Source organism: Parambassis ranga, chromosome 5 (genome assembly GCF_900634625.1).
Source record: "Parambassis ranga chromosome 5, fParRan2.1, whole genome shotgun sequence".
Taxonomy (NCBI): Eukaryota; Metazoa; Chordata; class Actinopteri; family Ambassidae; genus Parambassis; species Parambassis ranga.
The window spans coordinates 29,790,028-29,815,850 of NC_041026.1; the positions used below are offsets into that span (position 1 = coordinate 29,790,028).

At 40.1% G+C, this 25,823-nt stretch overlaps 1 protein-coding gene across 1 annotated transcript in view; it reads right to left on the minus strand.

Annotated features, from left to right (window-relative positions):
• LOC114435579 (neurofascin) overlaps nucleotides 1–25,823 on the minus strand; it is a 74,208-nt gene that overhangs the window by 43,584 nt on the left and 4,801 nt on the right. Inside the window, 2 exon segments of the mRNA XM_075353403.1 lie at nucleotides 2,391–2,567; nucleotides 9,028–9,090. Of these exon segments, the coding sequence (XP_075209518.1) occupies nucleotides 2,391–2,484 (94 nt within the window). The 5' untranslated portion in view covers nucleotides 2,485–2,567; nucleotides 9,028–9,090.

Here is a 25,823-nt window from a genome sequence, read left to right on the forward strand (position 1 = left end):
CCAAAATATCACCCAGAGCCATGTAGGGTTGGCCGATATTGGCAAAAAAATTAATCACGATTAATTGTGGCATTTAGCCTATAACGATTAATTTGACGATTAATTGATGACAATTGCATTTACATGTTTTTGACTCTAAATTGGCACAGTGTTCTAGCATGATACCGACAAATCATCAGTCAAGTTAACTACTTCATTCTAACAGGTTAAGCTGGTGAGTAGTGATTAGGCACAAACCAGCCATGGAAATATGTATTGATAACAGATGCACAAACTTTCAAGCTTCAAAATAATAATGAAGCAAACATTTAAAGTAACATTATCCTTCAAATGTGGAATGGAATATGTCACACACTAGTGCATGTTTTCACTCAGACTGTAGAACAGCAGCAGAAAAAACATTACAAACAAACAAACCGGACAATTTCACATTTAAACGTATGTCTGTGCAAAACAACCTGCGTTACAATCTTCCAGCGCTTAGTTTGGTCGTAAGCAGCACAATGACTAAACGTATCGCGGATTCTCGGCTAAGTGGAATTCTTTCCAATATCTGCTGGAGGAGACTTCGCTGTTGTAATGTGTCCTATCTTGCTGTGGAGTCCGTAAATAAAGATCGGAGTTCATTCCTTTGATACGAGCAAAAATCCAGTTACTATGGCAACAACCAACGCTACACGCTTCACCTAATGCATGTCGCGGCACTATACACAGCTGTAGCCGGCGTTGTGTCCTCATTGCGCTTTCTTCGGCTTTCTTCTCCTCCGGCTTATGGTGACAGACGTTGGATTTATGTTAGGAACGTGCTGCTCCGCATCATTTAACTAAATACCACTGCCTTCCGCCATTATTGTTATTGTGGGCTCACATGTGCGCGGCGCCATCATGACGAGGCACTAATCGCCGTAATCGATAAGTGGCAAATATTAATCGATGACAGTTTTTCTGACGATTAATTGCACACGACACGATTTTGCACAAGCCTAGAGCCATGAAGCAGGCTATTCTCATGATAATCAAATGTTAATGTGATCACTGCTGCAGAGCTGCTAACAAAAACATGCATGAACATTGAGCATCTTTATACTAATTGTGTGCATTCTGTTTTATTTAGTTTTACAAAGACAAAACGTAATACGCAAGTTCATCATAAATTGGTGGTATTATAACGACCACTTTTGATGTACACTTTATTAGTGTACATTAAAAGAATCTAATCAGCTAATAAGATGGCATCACCTCAATGCATTTCTGCATGTAGACATAGTTAGGAAAAATGTAATTAAAGTCCACCAATGCTGGACAATAGAAAACGGGAAAAACTCTGCCTGGTCTGATGAATCTCCATTTCTGCGGCCACATTCAGATGGTCGCTCAGAATCTGATGTAAACAACATGAAAGCATGGATCCATCCTGCCTTGTATCATCCGTTCAGACTGCTGCTTCTGTAATGGTGTGGGGGAGAATTTCTTGGTCCCCTAGTAACTGGTTTGAAGGTCACAGTCTGACTTTATGCACACAGTGTACCATCTTCTGATGGCTACTGCTGAAGGCCAGATTAGTAACCAAAAATTGTGTTTGTGCAGAGTGATATAGTATCTGACTTCAGTCTCACAACTGGATGACGCTCAAATGTGCCATTCTGGCCAACCTGTGTAAACGTAACCATATTATTGCTTCTAGTGTTGGTGGTTATAGACCGAATGTGTCAATTATTTGTGAAGATGTGTTGGATCTTTTAAAGCCCATTCAACATCTGTGCTTCTATTTTGGCATAAAAGCCAGGAGGGACTGGTGACGTTGAATTGAAATAATCTAGGTCAAACCCTGCCTTCCAATTATCAGGACCCTACACTACTATAGATACTTCACTTAGTCTAGAAAAACCTTGGAACAGAGGATGTTCCAGCAGAGTACACATGCTGTATAGTGCAGCCCACCCTAAAATGGCCCAGACAGTTCCAGAGCTGGTCTCAGGGGACTTCCAGATGAGTTCTTCAATCGAATGTACAAGAGTCGGTAAGGACTCAAACACCTTGTCATACACGTCACTGTTGTTGTGTTTCCTGCCTATGTATTTAATGTCAGCCCAAAATACTAACAGTAATGACTCTGTGCATGACTTCATAAACAATCTGCCCTTTACTAAAAACCTTAGAGCGATGCTTTTTAATTTGATGATGGAACAGCTTTCTTGTTCTGTGTCAGCAGTGTACAGTTTAATGAGTTTGTGAAAATGTGAGCTAAATATATCTGCAGAATCTGACAACAACTCGTCTAACAGCCTACATTAGTGCAGCCTCAGCATCAGTTAACCAATCCAATTTTCATGCAACAATTATATCATGACTTTCTGTAACATACTGAGTTCTGGTGCTGAGGGACTTACAATCATTTGGGACTTCGATGGGTGCTGCCTGGCGCCACAGTAGCAGCAGTAACGACGCGAGAACCAGGGCCGCATGCCCGCCCTGCCCCAACATCTCTTCCCCCTCCGATTGGCCCGGCCTCACCCCTCTCCTCTCCTGATTGGCTAGACGCTTCTCCTGACAGCCGTGCCGGAGACCTGCAATACAGAGACAGATGGTTAGGATAAAGACAGCGTAGCAGAGTGTACAGTATGTGTACAGTAAAAAAAAAAAAAAAAACAAGTGTGTGGGGGTGAGTGTAGCTGTATTCTGACACGGGAGAGTGGGTCGGCTCTGGCCTACATTCACAGCTGAGTCCCCGTGCTGCTCCCCGGAGAGAGCAGCCTAGAAACAAAGCCGAGAAGAAGCTGCATAGCACTGAAGTGGGATCAGGCTCCAATCACAGGCTACTCACGGGCCAGAACTGATGATGGAGAATAGGATTATTTCACCACTCAAATCACACTAGTTCAGTTTATAAATCTAGCTTACTACATGGGTGAAATCATCCAGAGTGGAGATACTTTGCTTGCCATCTTACTGAAGCTTTCTCCAGTAAATCAATGGAAAGTCTAGCAGTTGTGTGAAGAAGTATGGTATTAAAAAATTCAATCTGTGGTATATCTAGCCACTATCATCATTTTAAAGGGTATGGATAAGGTATATGTCGTTGCGGATGTAGACACAGGCAGGTACAGACATCACAGAGCCGATACGAAGCAACATGTAACCAAATATAAAAGTTTTCTTGTCTAATAAAGACGTACATCATGTCTATGTACGTCCTTATTAGCCATTATTTTACATTCAGTGGCCTTTAATTCTGCATGCTTGGATATTTAGCCGCCAGCCAAATTTCTCTAATATACCCCCCAACCCCTCCACTTCCACATGGCAGCCAGGTCTGTGTACTGGCAACCATAACAGGACCACCTGCCCACTGTTAATTCCTAACCCCCATGCTGCCAACCCCCACCAGGATCAATCCTTCACTCTGCTTCAAATCACACCAGAGCTCAAAGCTATGACAACACAACAAATTAAAATCAGGTGGGAGGCTGCTGGTGGTGGGTGTTTACTGTAAGGTTACCATTTCTAATCAGGAATCAGGAAAATATGGGAAAATGTGGGTGGAGCTCTGCTACTGAGGAGGCACACTCAGCTCTTGTAGACTTAATTGTATAAACTGTAAAATTGTGTAACAATAAGTAGTACTATGGTACAATTTTTGATACAGTACCTACCAGGTATGACAGCTAGATTGCTACAAAAAATGTATAACCCATAAACACACTGATGGTCATTATCTGACAACAGTGCAATGGTGGTTAATAAAAATAAACACTTCTAGATGCATAGATGTGACTCAGAAACTACAGGGTGTGGCTTTTATTATTTCAAATGTAATAGCTGCAGTTTATAATGATTCTTACAGCACAGACTTAGCTTGGCTATGTAGCCAACATGGCAGCAACTAAAGGTGAGTCCTGCCATAATTAACCACCTAATTGATCAACCAACTGATCACAACCCACCAACTAATCAATTAATGGAAGAACAACCAAACATAAACTTAAATATGTTTACTAAATAAATAAATGCATAAGAAATATCAGTTTAGAAGTAGATGGTTTTTCTAATTATTATTTATGTGTTTGTTAGAGTTTATCTGACAACAGTTTTGGCGTTTAGCATTTTATGCTTTTTTGTTGTTCCATTTCAAGTTATCTGGAAATAATATATAAAGGATAAATGCTAAAATCTACTTAAGATAATATATAATAATATAATTTCCCATCATGGCCTGGTGTGTGCGTATTATTTTCTCCTCTTTGAATGTGGTCAAAACATCAGGAGAAATTTACATATGATTTGACTGTTGCTAGGGTAAGTCACAGATTTGACTGCAGAGCCATGCAGAGTGACTGTGTGAGACTGATAGAAAAATATACACAGCTGTGTTTTTTTATGTATTGGAAAAGCCCTCACTGAAGAGGACCCTCCTCTGTTTGGATAAATGGTATCTTCCAACATCACAAGGCTTCCCACCACTCAGAAGCTGGAGTTGTCTTGTCATCACACTCATCCATAAGAACTCTTCTATACAATGAACAGTATGATGATCTCATCAATGTATGTAGAATGTGGCTTAAGCCAAAAAGTGAGTTGAGCCATCATCTCTATGAGCAGTGAAATAACAGGCTGATTTCACAGCAGAGGGGACACAACAGCTTTTTGGCCTGAGGGCAGGACTCATATTTCACCCCAAACCTGCAAACACCTGCTACACACACATTATGCATAAACAATCTGCTGGTATGTCATTCCAACCCTTTTCAACTAAACAGCTAATCTGTCCCTGGGGAGCCAAAAACCCTGGCACTGGCTGGCATGAAGTGCCAATCATACACACACACACAAACACACACACACACCATGCATGGATGCTGATGCACAGGGAGGTACATGGTTACACATGGATGAGGACACACCCTGTTCTCCCCCTCAGCACATGAAAGCACACATATCTCTGCTGGCCAGCTGTTGTGAAACCTGACCAGCACTACCCTATCTCTGTTAATTACTGAACTCTTGTCACACACACAACAGAAAAGAATAGCAGAAGGATAAGGGTAAGGTAAGAGCTCGCCGCACAGTCCAGCAACATTAAGACAGGAGTCCTGCTTTTTACAGATCTATTCCCTTTGGGATGTCAGGAAGTGAAATCAAGATAAAGAGGAAAGAAAAAGAGTGGAAGCTCTGAACTAGGTCAGTGTTTTTCTCCACCTCTCTACACCCAGCAGTGCATTATAAATAATAACCTACACTGATGCACGGAGCCTGAGTGCACAGGCAACTGAGAAAAAGGGTTCAGTGGAAGTCATAATGGAATCACTTGAAGTCTATTTTTACTGTCTGATTGTAAATTATGGCAGATTTATATACCATAAATGCATCAAAAATTCATATTATAAACCCTACAGTAGTCTGATACTATACGTTACAACTAAAAAAAGTTTGATATTTTGGAGAATACTGTTCATTGTCTCCAGAAGGTTTCCATGTGTCAGGCAGACAGATTTTTGTACAGGCCAGTTGTATCATGTTGATTCAAATGGAGACCAGTCCTGTGTGTACCTCGCCTCTTGCCCTTTGAACGCTGGGATAGTCCCCAGTTTGGAGGTAAATATGAATCATTGGTATTCCTGGATTAGTATTCAACAGTGCATAGTGAAGAGGTTTGGTGAATATTTGTGTGTGGCGAGAAAAATGGAAGATGAGAAATGTCAACAAAAAGTGGGTCGAGGCCCTTTGATTTATTGATCATTGACCAAAACATCACACTGTTTCCAACAGCTCAGCTGTTTCACACACACCTGCCCATCCATGCAATGTCAAAGAAAGCATTATTCATCAGATCAGGCCAACTCTTCCATTGCTTCATGTTAATGTAAGTGCTTTTAACAGTGGACAAGGGTCAGCATAAACACCCTGACTGGTCTGCAGCTATGCAGCCACACATGCTCTGACCTATTTGTCTAGCTGTTACAATTTGGTCTTTGTCAAAGTTGCTCAAAATATGTATGCTACTAATTTCCCCTGCTTCAAACATCAGGTTTGAGGACTTTACTGCCTAATGTAGTGTATGTAGTGACAAATGCCATGGTAACCAGATATTCAGTCTTATTGAGTTCACCTTCAGGTGGACAGAGGGATTCGTGAGTCTTCTTTCTATCATCTGTTGAAGTCTATGCACCAAAGCTACTTGGTTAGCAGCAACAGTGCTGCTCAGCATGTAAGTCCTCACTAAAATGTAGGGTCAGTGTCTTGGACCATAGTTTTACAAGCTTCTCTGGGGGACATACACATCTGTGGCACACAGAGCTGGCAGGTTTGCTTTGGCTGGCTATAGGTTTTTCACATTTCTAGCTGACCTAGCTTGCGTACTTTGATCCACACACACACACACACACTTAGACACATACACACAAGGTGACCTAGCAGACTAGCACTCATGCAACCAGGTCAGAGAGTTGTGTTAGTTTGGCCTAAGGTTCAAAACCTCCGGCACACATTACCATCACACACACATAGTTGTTCTTCTTACGCAGTGTATAATTGAGTCATTAGACTAATGGAGGAAATTTCATCTGGCCTCTCCCGTCTGCCTTTCATGCTACAGGCTCTAACAGAGACAGATTGGCCTGTTGCAGGCGATTTCTAAAATTAACATGTTAATTTGAACGTACATATACAGTGTATACTGTGTATCGCTCGGCACTGTTTAGTGACCTTCGATGAGTTTTGCCAGGAGCATGTTCAGAATCATGACACAGAAAGATAAAAAAGGTTAACCTACTTTCAGAAACTGTTTGAATAAGCATACATTTACTAAATGATCCTAGGGCTTCTTCTATTAGAGTGTAGTTTTATAGAATGCTCTGTTAACACTGTGATCAGAAATGAAAGGTTTTTGGTTTTTGCACTGGTTTTACATTTTCTTGGTTTTAGACAGGTATTTTTGTTCTTTATTAAACATTAGATTAACTGTGCTTTCTTTTTGTCTATGCATTGAGAGTACTCATATACAGAGATCCTTCCCATCCCCAGCCTTCTAAACACACACACACACACACAGTCTTTGTACTGACAGCTACTAATCCATTGTTTCTCTGACTGGGAGATTCCATTAGAGTCATTTTGGATGGTGCTGAGTGCTAATGGCTCTCTTCTGGGACAAACACAAAGCGTACAGGGCTAAAGGAGGTGTTGTGTTGTGAATGCAGATTTGGAGTGTTCATTTTAGCATCTGCATGTACTTGTAAATTAAATTGCAGCATGAAATTCAACATCAATCATTTTCCAGTGTTCTGTCCTTATACCACCTTAGCATGTGTGCTGAATTTGTAGTGTTTGGGAAACATAGGACATAGATGTTTTCACTTAGCATTGGTCACATTGAATCATTTGTCACTGAACCAATCTACACCCCCGTTGTAACCATGGTCTCAAAGTGTTTCTCTGTGTAATTATGGGTGCAGAGTACATATGAATTTTAATGTGCACGCCTGAGCAGGATTGCATCTTTGTGTGCATACACTGTTCATGTTTTTGTGTGTAAAGTCACATCCTTGTCAGCTTTGCTTACCCTGATTCTGTCATTTACAGTAATGTAAAAAGCATAAGAAAGCCAAAAAAACAGGTCTAGTCTCTCCTGTACTGTAGCTGCAGTATGACAAACTGAAAACACCAAGACAGACATCCATAAAATCTAAAGAGTTTGTGTTATATGCTCCCCTCTTCCACCACAAAATCTGATCATTTTCCTCTTGCTGCAGGAACCTCATCTAAATCCAAACAGTTTCTTCTGACAAATCTTTTTTTTTTTTAAAATTTCTCAGGCAGGGGCTTTACCAGAGGCATTAACACATTAACTGCCCACTCATCCATTCTTTTGACCTCCATATATACACCCTCAAAACACCATCACCAGTTCTACAGCTCAACAAACAACACCAAAATAGTCCTCCACCTATCACACACAATTACCCTCACTACAACAGTACTCTCAGTGTACACATAAATAAATAGCAAGGACGCACATACCAACCCTTGTTCAGCTTCATCAGGTACTGATGGTGGGTTCACGTTGCTGAAAGTATGTTTTAAAATAAAAGCTCTACAACTGTAAGATGTGTATTTACAACAACAACTTTTTAATTGCCTGTTTTTTTTATTATTAAACAGAAGTCTATCCAGGTTCGGTTAGGAACAGATATCGGAACTACTTTTTTAGGTTTAGGCAGTCTTAAAATACTTGTATATATGTAGTCATTTAAATGTAGTTGTTTAGGTTTAAACATAAAGTCTGTTCATGTTTACATGAAAGTTTTTGAGTTAGCAAGCCAACGATAGTTTCAAAACTGCTCGCTGTGGATTTATGGCTTAGCCTATTCTATTCTATACAAAGAATTAGTCTGGTCTCAGAGCGTTTGAGTTGGATTTCCAGGAGGCAGTACCAACTGATGTAGATTTGACTCCCATTTGAATAGGCATATAACCAACCAGAGAACCAAAGCATGTGGCACAGGCAGAGCGACAACCAGACTAGTGTCAGCAAAAGACATCCAAAACAATGAGCAGTAAAGTAGGTACACAGTGAATGACTGTTTTCAGTTTTGCTATAAAAACTTTTTTTATAAAAAAAAATATTTTTGAACGAGGCACGTCATTACATAGAGCCAAATTCATTTAAGAAAAACAGGAGCAGATGAAAACAAGGTAAAAAATGGATACAAAATACAAAAAAAGTGAAAAAAATGTGAAAAAACAGCCACTTTGCCTCAACCTCAAACTAGCAGTGGTTCTGCTGCACTGATTGGTCCGAACCAATCAAGCACATTGCTTAAAGAATGGATTATCATGATATATCACAAACACTGTGTAACAGTTAATGCAGCTACCCTGCTGATATAACCATTAAAGTGTCCATTAAAACACACACAGAGGCACTTTTATGAATCAAAAACTCATTCACAATGATGAAAACCAGAGGGCATGAATGTACTGTAAATTAGTCTTGTGAATAATCACACTGAAGATTGATTTAATACACACCTACGATCACAGTTGTGGACACTTATCTTCTTTCTGTCCACCCACTCTGTCCACTTAGCAGACCTAAAGAAAGAAACAATACATTAAATAATGAATAAATTCAACCAATGGAACACACTTAAACAAAGCTCCATAACAATTAAACAAGCAATATCACAGAATGGAGGACCACTAACCAGTCCATGGTAAATAATGAATATGTTTATAGCTAACCAGGCTCAGAGACAGTCTGCAATAAATTAAGCCTGAAGAGACAGCAGAAGTCAGATGTGCTGACTGCTCATTAGTCTTTGTTAGCCTGAGTACAGGAAGAAGCAGAAGATACAGTAGAGCAGACAGCAGTGTGCACACACATTCACACACACATGCCTCAGGACTGTCTGCAGCACTGTTTTATCTCCAACTGTGTGTTTGTGCTTTCAAAGAGCTCATCTGCACTCCTGTCGCTGCCCTTAAGGATCACAAGATGCTCTTTCCCTCTTGCTTTTTGTCCTTCTCACACGTACTGTACACAAACACACAGTCAGCCCGCAGGAATAAAGAGAAGCCTCTGTGGGACTATGAGACACAGACGAGCACATCACTACAACATTTTGTGCTTCAGTGATGACAATGATTCAGTCAATGCAACAAACCCTACGCTACTGTACAAATTACACAAATTAGCTGCTGAGTGTGTGAAATAATAATACCATATAAAAGAGCAGTTCCCACAGCAGCAAGCACAATGGTTACTCTGAATTTACATCAAAAATGTTGTAATGTGTCATTTATAGTGCCAGAACAGTTTAGACAGTCATGTGGCCATGAGGCTGACTGGCACAGGTATCATCTCCACCCAAAGTCTGACATAACCTAAGGTAAGTCTATTACCTGGTTGGCTTTAGACTTGGTGTTTGGTTAGGTTTATACATACTTGGTTAGGGTTTACACACAAAAACAAGAACCTTTCACACCAATAAACACATCTACCAGTGCATGGCTGGAAGTATTGTAGCATCTTTAAATGTCTCCTACCACATAAAGTAGTTAGTCTGAAGTTAGATAAAAGCCAATATAAGCCTCAGAAAAACTAGTACTGATTGTTTTTCACTGCAACAGTGTCCCACAAATAACTCTGATGTGCACATATGTAACCCTGATATGATCAGGTTTTATGGTACCCTGGTTATGTTAAGTGTATGTAAATTCACTTTATTCTGACAAAGACAAAGGGAAAGCACCAAGATTAAATACACAAAGCAGGGTAACAAGACACAGGTTACGCACAGGGCATGCAATCACAGAGGAGAGAAGATGCTAGGAAAAGAACATTGAGACACAACACAGATGACTATAACCCTGGATACAGTTAGGAACATCTAATTCAAATTACTCATACTCTACATCCCAGATAGGGTCAACTCCAAGATGAGACACTAAACCTGGATACCCAAGCAAATGTAAACACAATTCCTGCTTTCTGTTTTACTTCAGGGCAGCTGGGGTATAAAATCTACAAGTCGACCCATTTTTTTTTATCATGCAGGTCACTGGTGCTGTCTCTTTGGGTTACATTTCTCATCAGGTCTGTGCACCCTGACACATACAAACATACTAAATTGTTCTTTATAATACCACTGGTTATAAAGACTACCATAAGTGCATTCATCAATATTTTACATAAGATTTGTATTTTTAGAGTTCATGAAGTTGAAATGAAGCTCATTTTACATTAAGAATGTATGACTGCAGATCAATTCAGCAACAACGTGGATGAACCCTACTGTTACATCACCCTTGAGTCAAACTCATGATAAAGATCATCCAATATGTGTTCACAACACACCCTCCACTGACTACACAGTGTGGCACATATTGAACATCTGGGGGAGGAATGTTTAACTGGGTTAAGTGCAGTGCCGATGGCACTGTAGTATTATGTCCTACTTGAGGAGAGGAAGTGTATGTGAGGGTACAGTGCTGACATACATTATACCGCCACAGTGAGACATCAACACATTTTTAAATGCTGTCACTGACTGACTGTCACACTGTCAGATATGGTAGATGACTTCTACACCCTTTGGCTAATTATTAATTAAGGTTAAAACTTCCAGAGAACAACGTGTTTGTGCTCATGGTAAGTGTTAATAACATTTCCTGTTAATTGTCTTAATGCTTTCAGACACTAACTCCCAGAGAGATTTCCACAGACCTCACAGAAAAAGCAATGCTGATGCCAAAAGTGTAAAACATGGAAAGTTCCTAAAGGTGCCATATTGTTAAAAAAATGCACTCAATTGCATTCATTGAGTTCTATAGTGGACTAGATTGGCCAAATACTCCTGTTGTTGGCATCAATTCAACTCTCACTGGCATGCAATAAATCCTGGGATATGTTGGGCAACAAAGGATCAACTTAATGTACCATTTGCTACATGTAAAAAAAATGTTGCGTTTAAAGGAGCCTAGTGTGACAGCCCTGACATGCTGCTATGATGCTTTTGTTTTATGAATGTGTTTTCTGAGGGATGCAGATGCTAAATCTGGACACAGCTACCACACTAAAACATCCCATTTTACATGAATGTGGATACTGGTATAACATTTGGATATTAAAGTAGTATAATGTAAATGTAAAAATTAGTTGTTTACTTTGAGTTTCAGCTGGGTGCTACGTTGACTGGCTGAAATCCTCTTCACTTAGCTTAGCACAACCCTGACAGCTATATGATGATCAGAGACCCTGCAGCAAGGTGAATTACTGAGGTTAATCTTAACTTGGTTTATAGTCTCAGTCCTCTAAAAGGATTGTTTAGCCAATTGTTTGCAATATAAATACAATTCACTGTACTTAAATAAAACAACACCGTGTTCAGTGTCAGTGAAATGAAGGTTCTATAGTGCTTTTAGCACCCATGTATAATCATGAGAAAAGTCCCTAACTGCTTCACAGTACCAAGCAGTCTCAGCACGAACACTGCCAAACACACCCTTATCCCTAGTTAGCACGCTTAAGCAAAATTACTTCAACAACATCACACACTCAGCATCAAACAAACATGGCTTTGTGAAATTTTAAAGAGGGATTTTATTGTGAAATAATGACTCTCTGGTGCATACCGAACAGTATTTGGTCTTAACATGAAAACCTGGTTGTGTTTCCACACAAGCTGTACACACAACACAGTATGTGTGAAGTGAATAAAAGAAGAACTGATGTTGATGTGCTCCATCAAACACACCCTAGTGTATCTCTATTTGACCCGCTTTCAACAGCCTCATGAGACAATAAGAAGTGTGTGTGTGTGTGTGTGAGAGAGAGAGAGATAACATGGGCACTTTGATGTCCAGTCTATCACTTGCTATTCCCTGCTGATCTATAACGGGTCTAGCACTCACCAGTTCACTAATGACTGTCCCAGAGGTGTGTGTGTCCACGTCCATACATGCATATTACCTTAATCCTCTGAACTCTGTTTATTACACACACACAATAGAAAGAGAGAGGTCGAGGCAATAAATGGCTCCTACTGACACAAGGGGGTCATGGGTCACATGGTGAGGAGGATGTGGGGGTTACCTATATGACAATGACATAATTTCCTTGCTATAGATGATCTTTAAAGGGGACGCCAAACAAGCGCTCTCTGGAGGTTTTGGGTTTATAATGCATAATTGTCTCGAAATTTGGCTAAATTGCTATTACTAATGTAAAAAGATTTTAATTAAAACACATTTCTATGCTTTCAATTTTACACATTATCCTTCAGAATTGCCACCTGCTTTCATGTTTAAAACCAAAATTACTCATTGGTTTTGTTTGGTTTACACTACATCATATAAAAAAGGTTACAAAACATGCAGTTCTAAAACTTTCCTAAGGTCCTTAAATGCATCATATGTGGCTCTATCAGAAAATGTATTCACATCCTTTAAAATTAATTTATCAAAACAAAAACTGTTTGCACTAACAAAATTCTGTAAAAAAACAAAAAATTCTGTACCCCCTGCTGCAACTAGAGAGTTATCAATGGACTTATTTTGGACAAGCGATCATGTGACAAAAATTGTGTGTCTGATCTACAGAATTTCCAAAGCTGATGTGCAGAATAGAGAGAGTTTGTAGATGCTGTAAAAATGTGGAGATCAGGTCAGTAACATGTGCAGACGCCTGGGAAAATGTTGCACATATTGTTTATTTACATTATTGCTAAAAATAATAATCATAGAAATGAAGATTTTTTTTTATTTTTTAATGTGATTTTGGTTGTAGTGTTGTCAATTTGAATTGAACAAAAGGTCAAGAGCCAGAAGTCAGCCTTCAGCGGGAATTTATTGAGATCAATTGTTCGACATGTATCGGCCAGCCACTTGTGTTGTCCTTTATTGCTCAGAAGTAGAAAAAAAGTAAAAAGTAAAAATAGTTGAACTGAAGTTGGAAATGCGCGAAGGGGCAGGGGAGTAACCCCAACAGTTGGCTCTAAGCGGAGGGAAGGGGTAGTCCCTCCTTTCCAGTAGGCGTTTACTTTAGGTTAGCGGGAGTGGTCTATTCTAAACAACTTTAACCCCTTTTTCACTAACAAAGCCTGTTTATCACTGACGCGCATGAAATTTGATCAATTTTAAAAGCTGTTTTTTCACGAACACTTATACAAACATTAATCCATGTGCCAACACAAAGATCAGGTCGATGCATATATGAATTTAAACCTTTTTTAGTGTGAATATGACTATAGATATATTTACATGCACAAACTTTTCAGCACAAATAATAAATACTCCTCACAAACTTTACTCACTCATTCCTGTCAATGGCAATAGTCAGTCTTCAGTCAGTCAGTCAGCTAGGGGTCTCACACACAACTTTGATTTCTGCATGCCAAATCAGAGTTTATTCATCACTTTATGTTATGTTTTTGTTCTTTTTAGAGATATTGTCTTTTGGGGAATGCTTGTGTGTACGTGACTAGTCTGATGGCATCCACTTCTCCCCTTAGTGCCAGACGCGGCTCATTTTCCACTGCATTTAAAACACAATGTTTCATAAATTTTGTGATCTTGGGAAGACTGATCAGCTACTCCAGTCTCTCCTTATGACCTCTGTGACAATATCTCCAGCAAATTCTCAAATTCCTGAATAGTTTTCAACAGTTTGCACTGTATCTGTGAGGTGTGTTGCTCTTATGGAGTTTATAATAGATGTATAATAATGATATGCATAGATTAACTTTCCCGGATCTGGAGACTGACGCACACATTTACAGAGGGTCACTGACAGTGTGGTTGCAGCCTTCTCACTTTCTTGCAATCCAGCCAGCCACACCGGCACGCATCGTCTCTAAATAGTGAATTACTAATCCTCCTAACACTTTATCATCTATTATCACAGTTGCAACTCTTCTGTGCGCACACAACTATGGCAGTTCAACTGCCTTCAAAACATCACAAAAGTCCAATTCTCCACAAGTGACTGTCGTCACTACCTGTCTCACAGACAGAATTTAGGTTGAGCTTCTACAGCTCCTGAGGCCTCAGACACACACTCTGACGGACACAGGCACACACACACACAGCTGCAGCACTCTCACTCATACCAGCTGCTTTCTAACCAGTTTCTAATTTGGGACTGCTTTTTACCTAATTTTAACAATTTTAACAATGTTTAATTTAAATGCAGCTGTCCATGTGCACATGGATTAAGGCTGACCTCTGCTCTTTAGGTTCTGGGGTAGTCAGGTTTTTACAACTCACCTCTTATTCACACATCCTGAAGCACCCTAACACTAACATGTTTCTCTGTGCGTGCATGTCTCATATGTACATCTGTGTGTGAATTAAAATGTAAAATGCTCCTAACTCTTTTTGGTCGACCTTTGCTTCCCAGTTGTATGAAGAAGAAGAGTCCCTGTACCTCAAGAACAACCACGTTGGGCGCCACTTATGTTGTCAATTTGAATTGAACAAAAGGTCAAGAGCCAGAAGTCAGCCTTCAGCGGGAATTTATTGAGATCAATTGTTCGACACGTATCAGCCAGCAAATTCAGGGACAGTTCCCCGAACCCAAAAGCTGAAGATCTTTTATAGCCAAGCCTGCCTGTGTGTGTGTATGTGTATGCATGGTCTGCGTGCACGTGTGCGTGTGTGCTAAAGAGGGTGTCCAAATTTGGCAACTAATTCTGGCATTGTGTGTGTTTCCACATCTGTTTCCAATCAACTTGATTTGTTTGTGAGTGCATAGCCAGTTCGAGGACGAACCCGGTCTTTCTGACCTAGCTCTTCAACTCTTGAACTTTCTTGAAGTACCAAGAAAAGCATTCTGGGAACCTAACCTAACAGTACATGAACATTTTTCATTTTTCACAGTAGCCATGATCGTACTCCTTCTATAGAAGTGCAGGACTTTATATTAGTGTAGCACATACTGGTTAAAACACAGATTTTGTCACCTGTTTCCACTACCTAACTGGCAGATATGTGCAGCTTGTTTGTGCAGGGTAATCCATCATAGTAAATATATATATCTAATAACATTTGTGAGAAGATTATCCTCATGTACAAGTGTGACCTGTGATGCATTTAGTATTTACTGTGAAACCCCAGATAGAAGAGACATCTGCCTGACAATGTGGCACAATCAGATTTAAAAGACACACAATGACCAAACATGAACTCAACACAATCATTTTAGACCATCACAATGTAAAAGTGACTACATTAACAGTAGTGCTCTGTCACTGAGCCTTCTCACTGCACATTAATGTGTTGTATGTGAAATTAACCTTCCTTTCCCTGACAAAGCCCTGCTCAATTAACTCTCAGGGCATCGAAGGAAGCAGAGCAGGGACAAAACACAGCGGTGTCGGATTGCAAACCCAGCCCTCCACAACGAGCGCAACCTCCAGGGATGGTAAGATGGAGGAAACAAGGATGGAGGAGGTGTGGGGTTGGACTAACGGTTGCCAGGCGATACATGTGTGTATATGGATGTCACGCTCGTCAAGAGCTGTGGCTCGATGTTGCAGAATGACCTAGTTTTAATCGAAAGAGCGAATTGAAAGAGAGAGTGGAGGAGAGAGGAGACAACGTGGTGCTGCAGTTGCAAAATGAGCAGGTTTACTAGTTCTATTTTATGGAAAGACAGGAAAGAAAAAACTGAGGAAGAAAAGACGATAAGGGGTCAAAAAGACATTCATGAGGGTCATGAGGGCATGAAAACAAAGCAGAGAGCTATAATACAGAGAGAACAGGATGCAAATGGTTAGAAAGTGATTGTGTGTTTGTGTGTAAGTGCCCGCTGGGGAAGCGCCCTGCAGCTACAGTCCAGATAAATCAATCCAAGAGTTCCTGGAGTGATGTGTGCGCAAGTCCTTTGCACAGCCTTCTTAATAAATGATGACTGCCACATGCACCAACAGGAAAAGGCTACATAGACACACACACACCTGCTGACATACCTGTGAGACTTCGAACACAAAACTGTACTAAAGTGGATGTTGTGTATACATTGCAACAGAAAATGCATTTTACCTTTACTGACATTTTTGTCAGGAAAGGTAACATGTGTGTGTGTGTAATGCACTTATTTTAATTATATTTAGACTTGACTGCTTTGAGTGATAGGTACAGTGCATCCGGTATCAAGTATTGACAGTGCTTTACTTTTTCCACATTTTGTCATGTTACAGCCCTTATTCCAAATTGTATTAAAACAATATCTTACCTCAAAATTCTACACACAATACCCCATTATGACAATGTTACAAAAATCTTTTGACATTTTTTGAATTTATTAAAAATAGAAAACTAAGAAATCACATTTACATAAGTATCCACAGCCTTTGCTTAATACTTTGTTGATCCGCCTAGCACACCTTTAGGCAGTTTAGTCCATTCTTCTTTGCAGTAATTCTCAAGCTCCATCAGGTTGGATGGGAGACGTCTGTGCACAGCAATTTCCAGGTCTCTCCAGAGATGTTCAATCGGACTCAAGTCTGCACTCTGGCTGGGCCACTCCAGGACATTCACAGAGTGGTTCTGAAGCCAATCCTCTGAGATCTTGGCTGTGTTGGGTCGTTGTCCTGCTGAAAAAAGAACCTTTACCCCAGTCTGATGTCATAAGCACTCTGGAACAGGTTTTCATCCAGGATATCTCTGTATATTGCTGAATTTATTTTTCCTTCTATCCTGACTAGTCTGCCAGTTCCTGCTGCTGAAAAACATCCCCATAGCATGATGCTGCCACCACCATGCTTCACTGTAGGGATGGTATTGGCCTGGTGATGAGCGGTGCCTGGTTTACTCCAAACATGGAATTCACACCAAAGAGTTCAATCATTGTCTCATCAGACCAGAGAATTTTGTTTCTCATGGTCTGGGAGTCATTCAGGTGCCTTTTGGCAAATTCCAAACGGGCTGCCATGTTTGTTTTACTAGAGAGTGGCTTTCGTCTGGCCACTCTACCATATAGGCCTGATGGATGGATTGCTGCAGAGATGGTTGTCCTTCTGGAAGGCTGTCCTCTCTCCATAGAAGAACACTAGAGTTCTGACAGAGTGACCATCGGATTCTTGGTCACCTCCCGTGATGTTACGGATCCTTTGTCCATACAGTGTAGGAGACCTATTTAACTTGGATTCATACTGGTGTGGCTGCATTTAGACTATTTTATGTCCTGACTGTGTAAGACTTCACTAGGCTCTCTGTTGCACCCTCTTAATCAGATATTTGGCCTACAACAAAAAGTCAGTAGTTCAATCATACTACCGAGAACCACTCCATATTACAATCTGGGGCACAACTACAAAGATGTAACTGTATATCAAACAATATATCAAATTATCCAAACTACAAAATATATCTCATAAAATCTGGCTGCTTTTACTATAAGGCCAATGACTAGTATAGAGAAGTCTCTATAAGTCTAACCCTATAGTATTTGACTTTGTGCACACAACATCACAGGAAATTTATGAGCACATAGACAGAAAAATACCTTGCAGAAGAAACAAACAAGCACAACAGACAGCAAGAGCACATCTCTCTACCCATCCAAATCCTCTACAGCTCTTCCAGAACAGGTAGCTGCCTCAAGAGAAAATATAGTACCCCAATCAGTTGGTTACCCCGTGTCAGTTCCTACACACCGTGATGGAGGTCAGCAGGCAGAGGGGGGGGGGGGCACAAAGAGAAAAAAGGAAACCAAAAATTGCATAAACGCATACAGTGCTTTATTCAAAACAATGATAGTCCTAAATGCACATCTGTTAGCAGCTATAAGCAGCTTTCTTGTTTGCTGTATTTCCACCAGAGTTAACAAAGAATCCTCCTCTGAAATATTGAGGACCTCCTGCTGATATCCAAATCACGCTAAAGACGTCCCCTCTTACCTTTGTTTCAACATCACATATTCATGATATACAAAGAGGCCATTTAGTGATCCCTTCAGGCACATTGTTGATGAAGATTATCAGTCATCCAGGTCATCATACGTAGCTTCATCAGTTCTAACTGTTAGAACTGATGAAGCTGCTTGGATGAGCAGCGAAACGTCTTCTAGAAAACTCTACAAGTCCAGATGCCTTGCTTCAATCTTCTCTACTTCAGGCACATTGTTCACAGTCAAGAAAACCACACCCACCCACTGGGAACTGGCAACCACCCAAATTTGTTCAGGAGTATAGATGGTGAAAAACATTTATAACTAGAAAAGACAAATCTAAATCCACCAAAGAAAATAGCATGCACTATGTAGCACTTTGTCAATATGCAGTCATGTACTATGCAATGTAAGAAAAAAAAATCAGCATAGACTCCACATGACAAGGCCATCAGACTGCAGCAGTGAATCAGTGAGCATGCCACAGTTGCAGTTCAGAGCACCGCAGCCAGCTGGAGGTTAAACAAATGTTATGTCGGCTCTGAGGGCTCAGTCAGAGGTTTACTGTAGCTCTGTTCTGCAAGAAAAAAAGGCTTATTAAAGCTGAACCCTTGCTGCAGCCTGCCTACCTGTGTGTTTGTGTGTGTGTGTGCTGATAAGGAGTGTATGTCCCTAAAAAAAGACAGAGCAGATGAAATTTTGTCCAGGGGCACAGCACAAATGCTGATTATAATGGTAATACAGCCTGACTAATCATTTTTAAAGGGCTGGTGGGTCTGTTATGGTCTGTGCTGAATAGAGCAGGTCAGCATAAATAAAATATCAACATACAGTAAGTGACATCTTGCAGTGTGGGGGGTTAAAACACAATTAGAAACCGAATCTGAGATAGGACGCCAAATCCCATTTAGGCCATGAAACAAATGGTGATACTGCCGATGCTTACTACAACCTCTCCTATCATATTTATATTGTTTATAAAAGGACGAAAGTGTGTGTTTGAATAACACCACCCGCCGGACATACAGGACAAAGAGTTCTGTTGTGATGATCACATAACATATAACATTAAGTAGGATAAAGGAATTTGTTCTAGTTGAAATTGTGTGGGTTGTTTTTTGGCAAATAAATTATTAATCCATAATCATATTGATTTGATTTACTAAACACATACCTATATATATATAATAGATTCAGATTGACTCTATTTGTGATTAAACAGTGATAAAAGCTGTGGCTCAGGTGTAAAGCAGCTCCTTGAAAAGACTCTAAATAACCCCAAATTGCTGCCAATGTTTATGTAAGGAAAAAACAAGTTTGTATTATACACAAGTATACACAAGTATTGTGGACATTGGAATCAGTAAACAGAAATAGATGTGTGATCCCATTAAACTGACTTTAAGGGTTCAGAAATGGACCACACGGATTTGCAGAAATGGACGAAGATAGTCCTCACATCTACACTAATACAAGAATGTCTCTCTCTCGCTCTCGCTCTCTCTCTCTCTCTCTCTCTCTGTCTCTGTGTGTATCCAGACATAATGTTCCTTTGTGCCAGCCAAAATAAATGAAAGGGTACAGTCTGACCCCCCCAACACCACCACCACTCACAGCAGTCCCTGTCTTGTTTTAAATTACCTCTTCCCATCTCTTCCTTTATCTCTCTCTGTCTATCTTTTGTCTTGATTTACAGGCTCACTGCACAGCATATTTTGATGACACATATCTCTTCATCCCCTCCCTCTCTCTTGTCTTCCTTTTTCATCAGTCCATTCTATCATCCTATCTTTTCCTCGGTGCCTCCATCACCCACTGTGGCAATGTGGGTTCACCACGCCACCTCATTAGCACATCTGGATCTCACTTTGTGCTCCTCCTCCAACCATTCGTTCCTCCAGTGACCCCACCCCCAACTGCCTTCAACCCCAACACATACATACACTCTCTCGCTTTCATCCATCCCTCCTCCTTTTTCAACTCTTTTCTCCTCTTTTCTCTGTCCAATAAAAAAACTACCCCGTCGCTAGGGCTCCTTAGCAACAGCCCCACAAGGGGAAGGAGGCATGGAAAAGGAGGCTGGGGGAGGAGGAAAAAAGGCGGGGGGGGGGGGGGGGTAAGAAGGGATGAAGATGAGGAGGAGGAGGTGAATGAGGAGACCAACCCCAGCGGGAGTGTGAGGCTGGAGGTGTGTTTGCCATTATCAAAGCCTCACATCTGTGGTGTGTGTGTGTGTGTGTGGTTGGAAAGAGCATACAGGCCTGAAAGGGATGGAGCAAAAGTGCAATCATTGGATTTTACTTCAGTGTATGTGTGTGTTCAATGCTGAATTCACAGAAGCTGGGCTGTATATATAATCCAGAGGGCATCATTTTAAAGTCCACTATGTGTGTGTGTTTGCACCCAAGACCTGAGTCAGGGAACAAAGTGCAGACCACAATAACACCCTTATTGTCATATTTCACCATCTTGCTAATATCTTTATCTTCTATACACATATAAACAATAGCCTAACAAAAACAATGTCTCCACTTTATATTCCAGCTAATTAAAACCTGCCTCATAGCAACGACAAAGATGTCCATGAAACACACACAGACTGCCATGTAAGCTCCCATATGACTTATTTGGCTAAGTGAATGAATGTAGCATCTAGAATAAACTCATGGGAGGCATGTGGCATAAATATTTCCTTTTATCTTTAAACACAAGCATGAGGTATATTATAAAGACTTTCACTCAGAAGAGATTTTAACTGTCACTACAGATATTCACTTTTCTATCACTATTCACTTTACTTCAAATACCATCATATGCGGTAAGAACAAATGTTTCTAGTTGACAAGTTTAGGTTGATAGCTGTAATGTAACAGCATTGACCTGCCATTCTTTGTACATTACTTATAGTTAAAATGTAAAAATGTAAAATGTAAAAATCCAAACACTGAATAGACAACACCTTTTTGTATTGTTGTCTATTACTTTATCTGAATTTCCTGAGATAATATGTTATCTATTCAGTATTCTGATATATTAGATAGGAAAGAGTAAAGTAAAAAACTTTCTGAAAACCTACAAATATTTTAAACATTCTGTCAGACAACCTAAACTACAACCTATTGCTAGTAGGTAATCCTAGCCAAGTAGTTTTAATGGATAAATCTAACCAAGAAACTATAGTGACTTAACCTAGCCAAATAGCTTTAAAGTAGTTGTAATGACTAATCTAGTTAAGTAGCTTTGATGACTAAACCTAACCAAGTACCTGTAATGCTAAAGATAGGCCACCGCCCATCCTTCTATCTCTTACTGTCAACCCTCCATCAACTCCATGTCCAGAGGTGTTGTCCCGTCCATTCAGCTAAAGTGTTTTTGGATTACACAAAAAAAATCAATTCACAGTACAATTAATGTGTGAGGATGTCCTGGCAAAAATCAATACCCCCAGCATCCAGATCGTTGGGTTTTATATAGTCCAGACTGGATTGGTAGCTTGGAAAAGGAAGGAAAAACTGACACTTGAATTCCACAGACACTCACTCTGACTGACATGTACATACTGTCAAATGAGCATTAATGTGACGTGTGTGATTCCTCAGTGCAATACCAAGGTCATGTGTAGGGCTTTCATTAATATGTGATGAATAGGCCTTTCACAGCTCCTTTATGCAGGGAACACTTTTTTAAGCTTTTTTAAAGGACAGCTACACTGTAATGCCACTCATCCATAATTGCCATTTCTGTTAAATCCTTCAAACTAACAGTAAATCTTCTGCACTATATAAAAAAAATCATAGAAATCTTCCTGTAAATGGGCTTCTTCTGCATTTGTCTGTGTGTGTGTGAGAGAGAGAGTTGCACCTGTGTGTGTGTGCTGATCTATAAGCACAGCTACCAGGCCTAATTTGCCAGCATGGGCCCATCTGCCTTGAGGTTAGCGAAGTGATTAAAGGCACTCTGTTATTGGCTGGTCTGTTTTGTAGGCTCACAATGATGGAAACACACACACACACATACACACACAGTTGTCAATTCCAATTTCCTTGGCATAATTATAACTTTATAAATGACCAAATTTCATTTTGTCTCAGGTTCTTTACCCCCTCCCCATTTCCTGCACATACAATCTGTGAAATGTCTTTAGGACCATTAATGGGTGTGTGTGTTTCCTCCTATAGGGACAAGTGGACAGAAACCTCCCTGTTCTCCCTCTCTCTCCCTCTCTCTCTCTATTCATTCATTATTTAGGATGATATTACATCTGTCCTTCCCGTCTCTGCTTCATCTGTTCCTATAGAAACACAGCTGCTCTCACATCACTCATATATTTTCTATCTTGCTGCTTTCATTGTATGATTTTGTTCTATTGTCATGTTGTCATATCCATTTTGATCCTGGACAACACACAGCATCATCAAACTTGTAGCATGTGCCCTCTTTGTTTGTGTGTGTGTGTGAACACTGTGAGGAAAGCCCTCCCTTCCTCTGAGGCCTCATGGTGTTAAAATGATTGGCATCTCAGTGTGTGTGTGTGCTGATGATTACTGCTCTGGTGGAGTGGTTAAAAGGTGTGATAAAGTGTGTCTTTGTATGTCTGTGAGCGTATGGACACACGCTGAAGAGGATTAGGTAGGATGATGGTGTGTGTGTGTATGTGTGTGTGTCACACTGTTTTTTTTCACTGAGTCTGTGAGTGTGTGTATGTGTGATTATAAAATGAGGGCTGGTTGAGCTGCTGACAAATCTAATTAACACTTTGGAGATATCTATCAGGGAGACTGGGCTGGTTCTTAAAGAGCACTTATACACAAAGCAAAGTGATTAAACAGTTTTAAGTAAATAGTAAAGTATATTAGATAGTGAACCAATAGTGCCAAGACTATCCAATCAGATCCTCACACATAAATTATACTTTGGTTAAAAAAACGTCCATTGTGGATGAGGTAGATTCAAGTTGCCAATTCCTAAAACTGGATGGAAGGCTTAATGGTGGAACAAACCCATATCCCGAGAAGACCCAAAGCCAATTATCGTGAGTAGCTGTTGGTTTTCATTCACTGTTTACTTTGCTTATTTGGTTAGATTTAGGCACAGACCTCCACAGACCACATCCATTGGAGGATGTAACCCCTTGACTGGGACACAGGGCTTTAGTTGCCATGGTATATAGACCTGCCCTATTAACAGCATGATTACTTGCCTAATGGCAAGTAAATGGCATCTACTGAAACAACTCCATTGTAGTCTATGTGGACATGCTGAAAACTGATGCCAAGGTACTACCTTCAGTATTCAAATGTAATGCAAATTTTACTTTCATACATGAAATCATGGTCTATATAATTTGGCTTTTTTGACAAGAACCTACAACAAAGTAAAAAAAGTAAAAACAGATTTTTACAAACCAATGTCACTAAATGTACATTGAAATGTATAGTGTCAAATATTCAGCCCCTTCAGAGTGACTGACCTAATTCATCAGAGGTCCAGCTGATGTGTGTCAAGTGACTGTAGTATAAAAACACCTGTTATGTCTGGGAGGTCCAGTCTCTGCTTCATCAGTATTCAGTTGCAACAAGGCAAAAAGAACACACCAAGGAACTCAGAGAAAAGATCACTGTCACAAGTCAGAAGATGCTACAAAAAGATTTCCAACTCACTGGACATCCCATAAAGTTCAATCCATCATTAAGAAATAGAAGAAGTATGGTTTAAATCTACCTAGAGCTGTCTATCCTTACAAACTGAGTACCATGTAAGAAGAAGACTGATGAAGGAGGCTACCGGGACACATAGGACCACTCTGAAGGAGTTAAAAGCTTCAGTGGCTAAGATTGGAAAGACTGTACATAAAACAGCTCTTGCATGCATTCAGGAGCGCTATATTAAATTTGCACCAATAATGGTTAAATTCTTACTAATGCTATCTGAAGCGTGTTAAACATGACAAAAATGAACTGAGATCAATAATCGCACAAATTACTTGAAGTGATAGGATAAAGCGAGACTGAAGCCTGTATCATCCCTGTCATATCATCTGTCATATGTCTGTAATTGAGTATATTCAAATGAGAGGAGCCTCCTTCAGCAGCAGTACAAATGGTCACAAATTAAAGGAGCCATTTCACGAGTGAGTGGAGCAATGGCCAATGGCAAGCTGAGCCCCGAGTCCAGACCAATCGCAGGAGTCACTGAGAGGAAAAATACACAAGAACAAGTCAACCCCAAATGACATGTTTAGATTCATGTCGGCCATAACCGTGTTTACTACAGTGAATTTATAACACCTTTAAAAAGAGCTACATTGACATGACTTCATTTCATGATGTGCAGTAGTAACCAATAGTGAAGTGGCATAAATGGCATAATTTTGTAAATGTATGTTCACAATGCAACGTAGCAACCTGCTATACATTCTTGATAGGTTACCTTGATGGTGTACTTGATGGAGTAGTGCAATCATGTGCAATAGTGCAGTTTAATTTGAATAGTATCTATTACAATCAAAGTTGTCTATAGGTGCTTTACATCCTGATTTACACCCAGATCCTAACCCAAGTGAAGCTGCTAAAGTGGCAGTCAGAAGCAAAAACTCTCTTAGGCCATACTGATTGCTGGGCACCACCAGGGCCGCCAACAACAGAGAGACGATATGAAGTTAAATGTCATCACTGCTCTGATTGAGTTCTGAGAATACCAGTCCAACATCATTTTTGTGTATAAGAGTTTGAAGCTGGGCAGCTAGACCTGATGATTCATTCTGGTTGTTTAGAACTAAGACAGACAGAGCAATCATCAACAGCTGTTGTCATGTTTGTTTTACAAAGCCACACACTGAGGTCCTCAGCCACATAAAAACTTGTATTTTTAAACTGAGCAAATAGAATTGATGAAGCTGCATGTAGGAGCAGTTAAAAATCAACACATCCAGCTCCTGAATAAAAAAATGACCCAGATGACTGAAAATCTCTATTGATATCTGACTAGCTGGGTGTCACCCGTGCCTGCATGAAATAAATTTACATTTATCCTTTGCCAGCAGTTTCACATTTGCACGCACCGCAGCTCTGGCCTTAGGGATGCATCTATGGTATAACTATGGTCACTGGAGATGTCAATAACTAGAGTTTTTAGCTAACCCAAGCAATGGTGCAAACCATGCCTCTAACTCACTAAGCCTCACCTCTAGATCCAAATATAATATAAATTTTTTTGTAAAGGAGAATAACTAAGGCAGAGAGAGAGCATGAAACCATGCTAACATCTAAGCTAGTCCAGAAATAAAGACCATAGCTGGGTAATTGTGCAGTCTACAGTGTGGAAATGTTTAATTTGTTGTTATGATAAACTGAAGAAGTGATTGAGGAGGTGCTGCATCACATAATTATCAAGATGCCAATATTTCAGGGTGTGTCGTTTCCTTCGGAGGCCACAT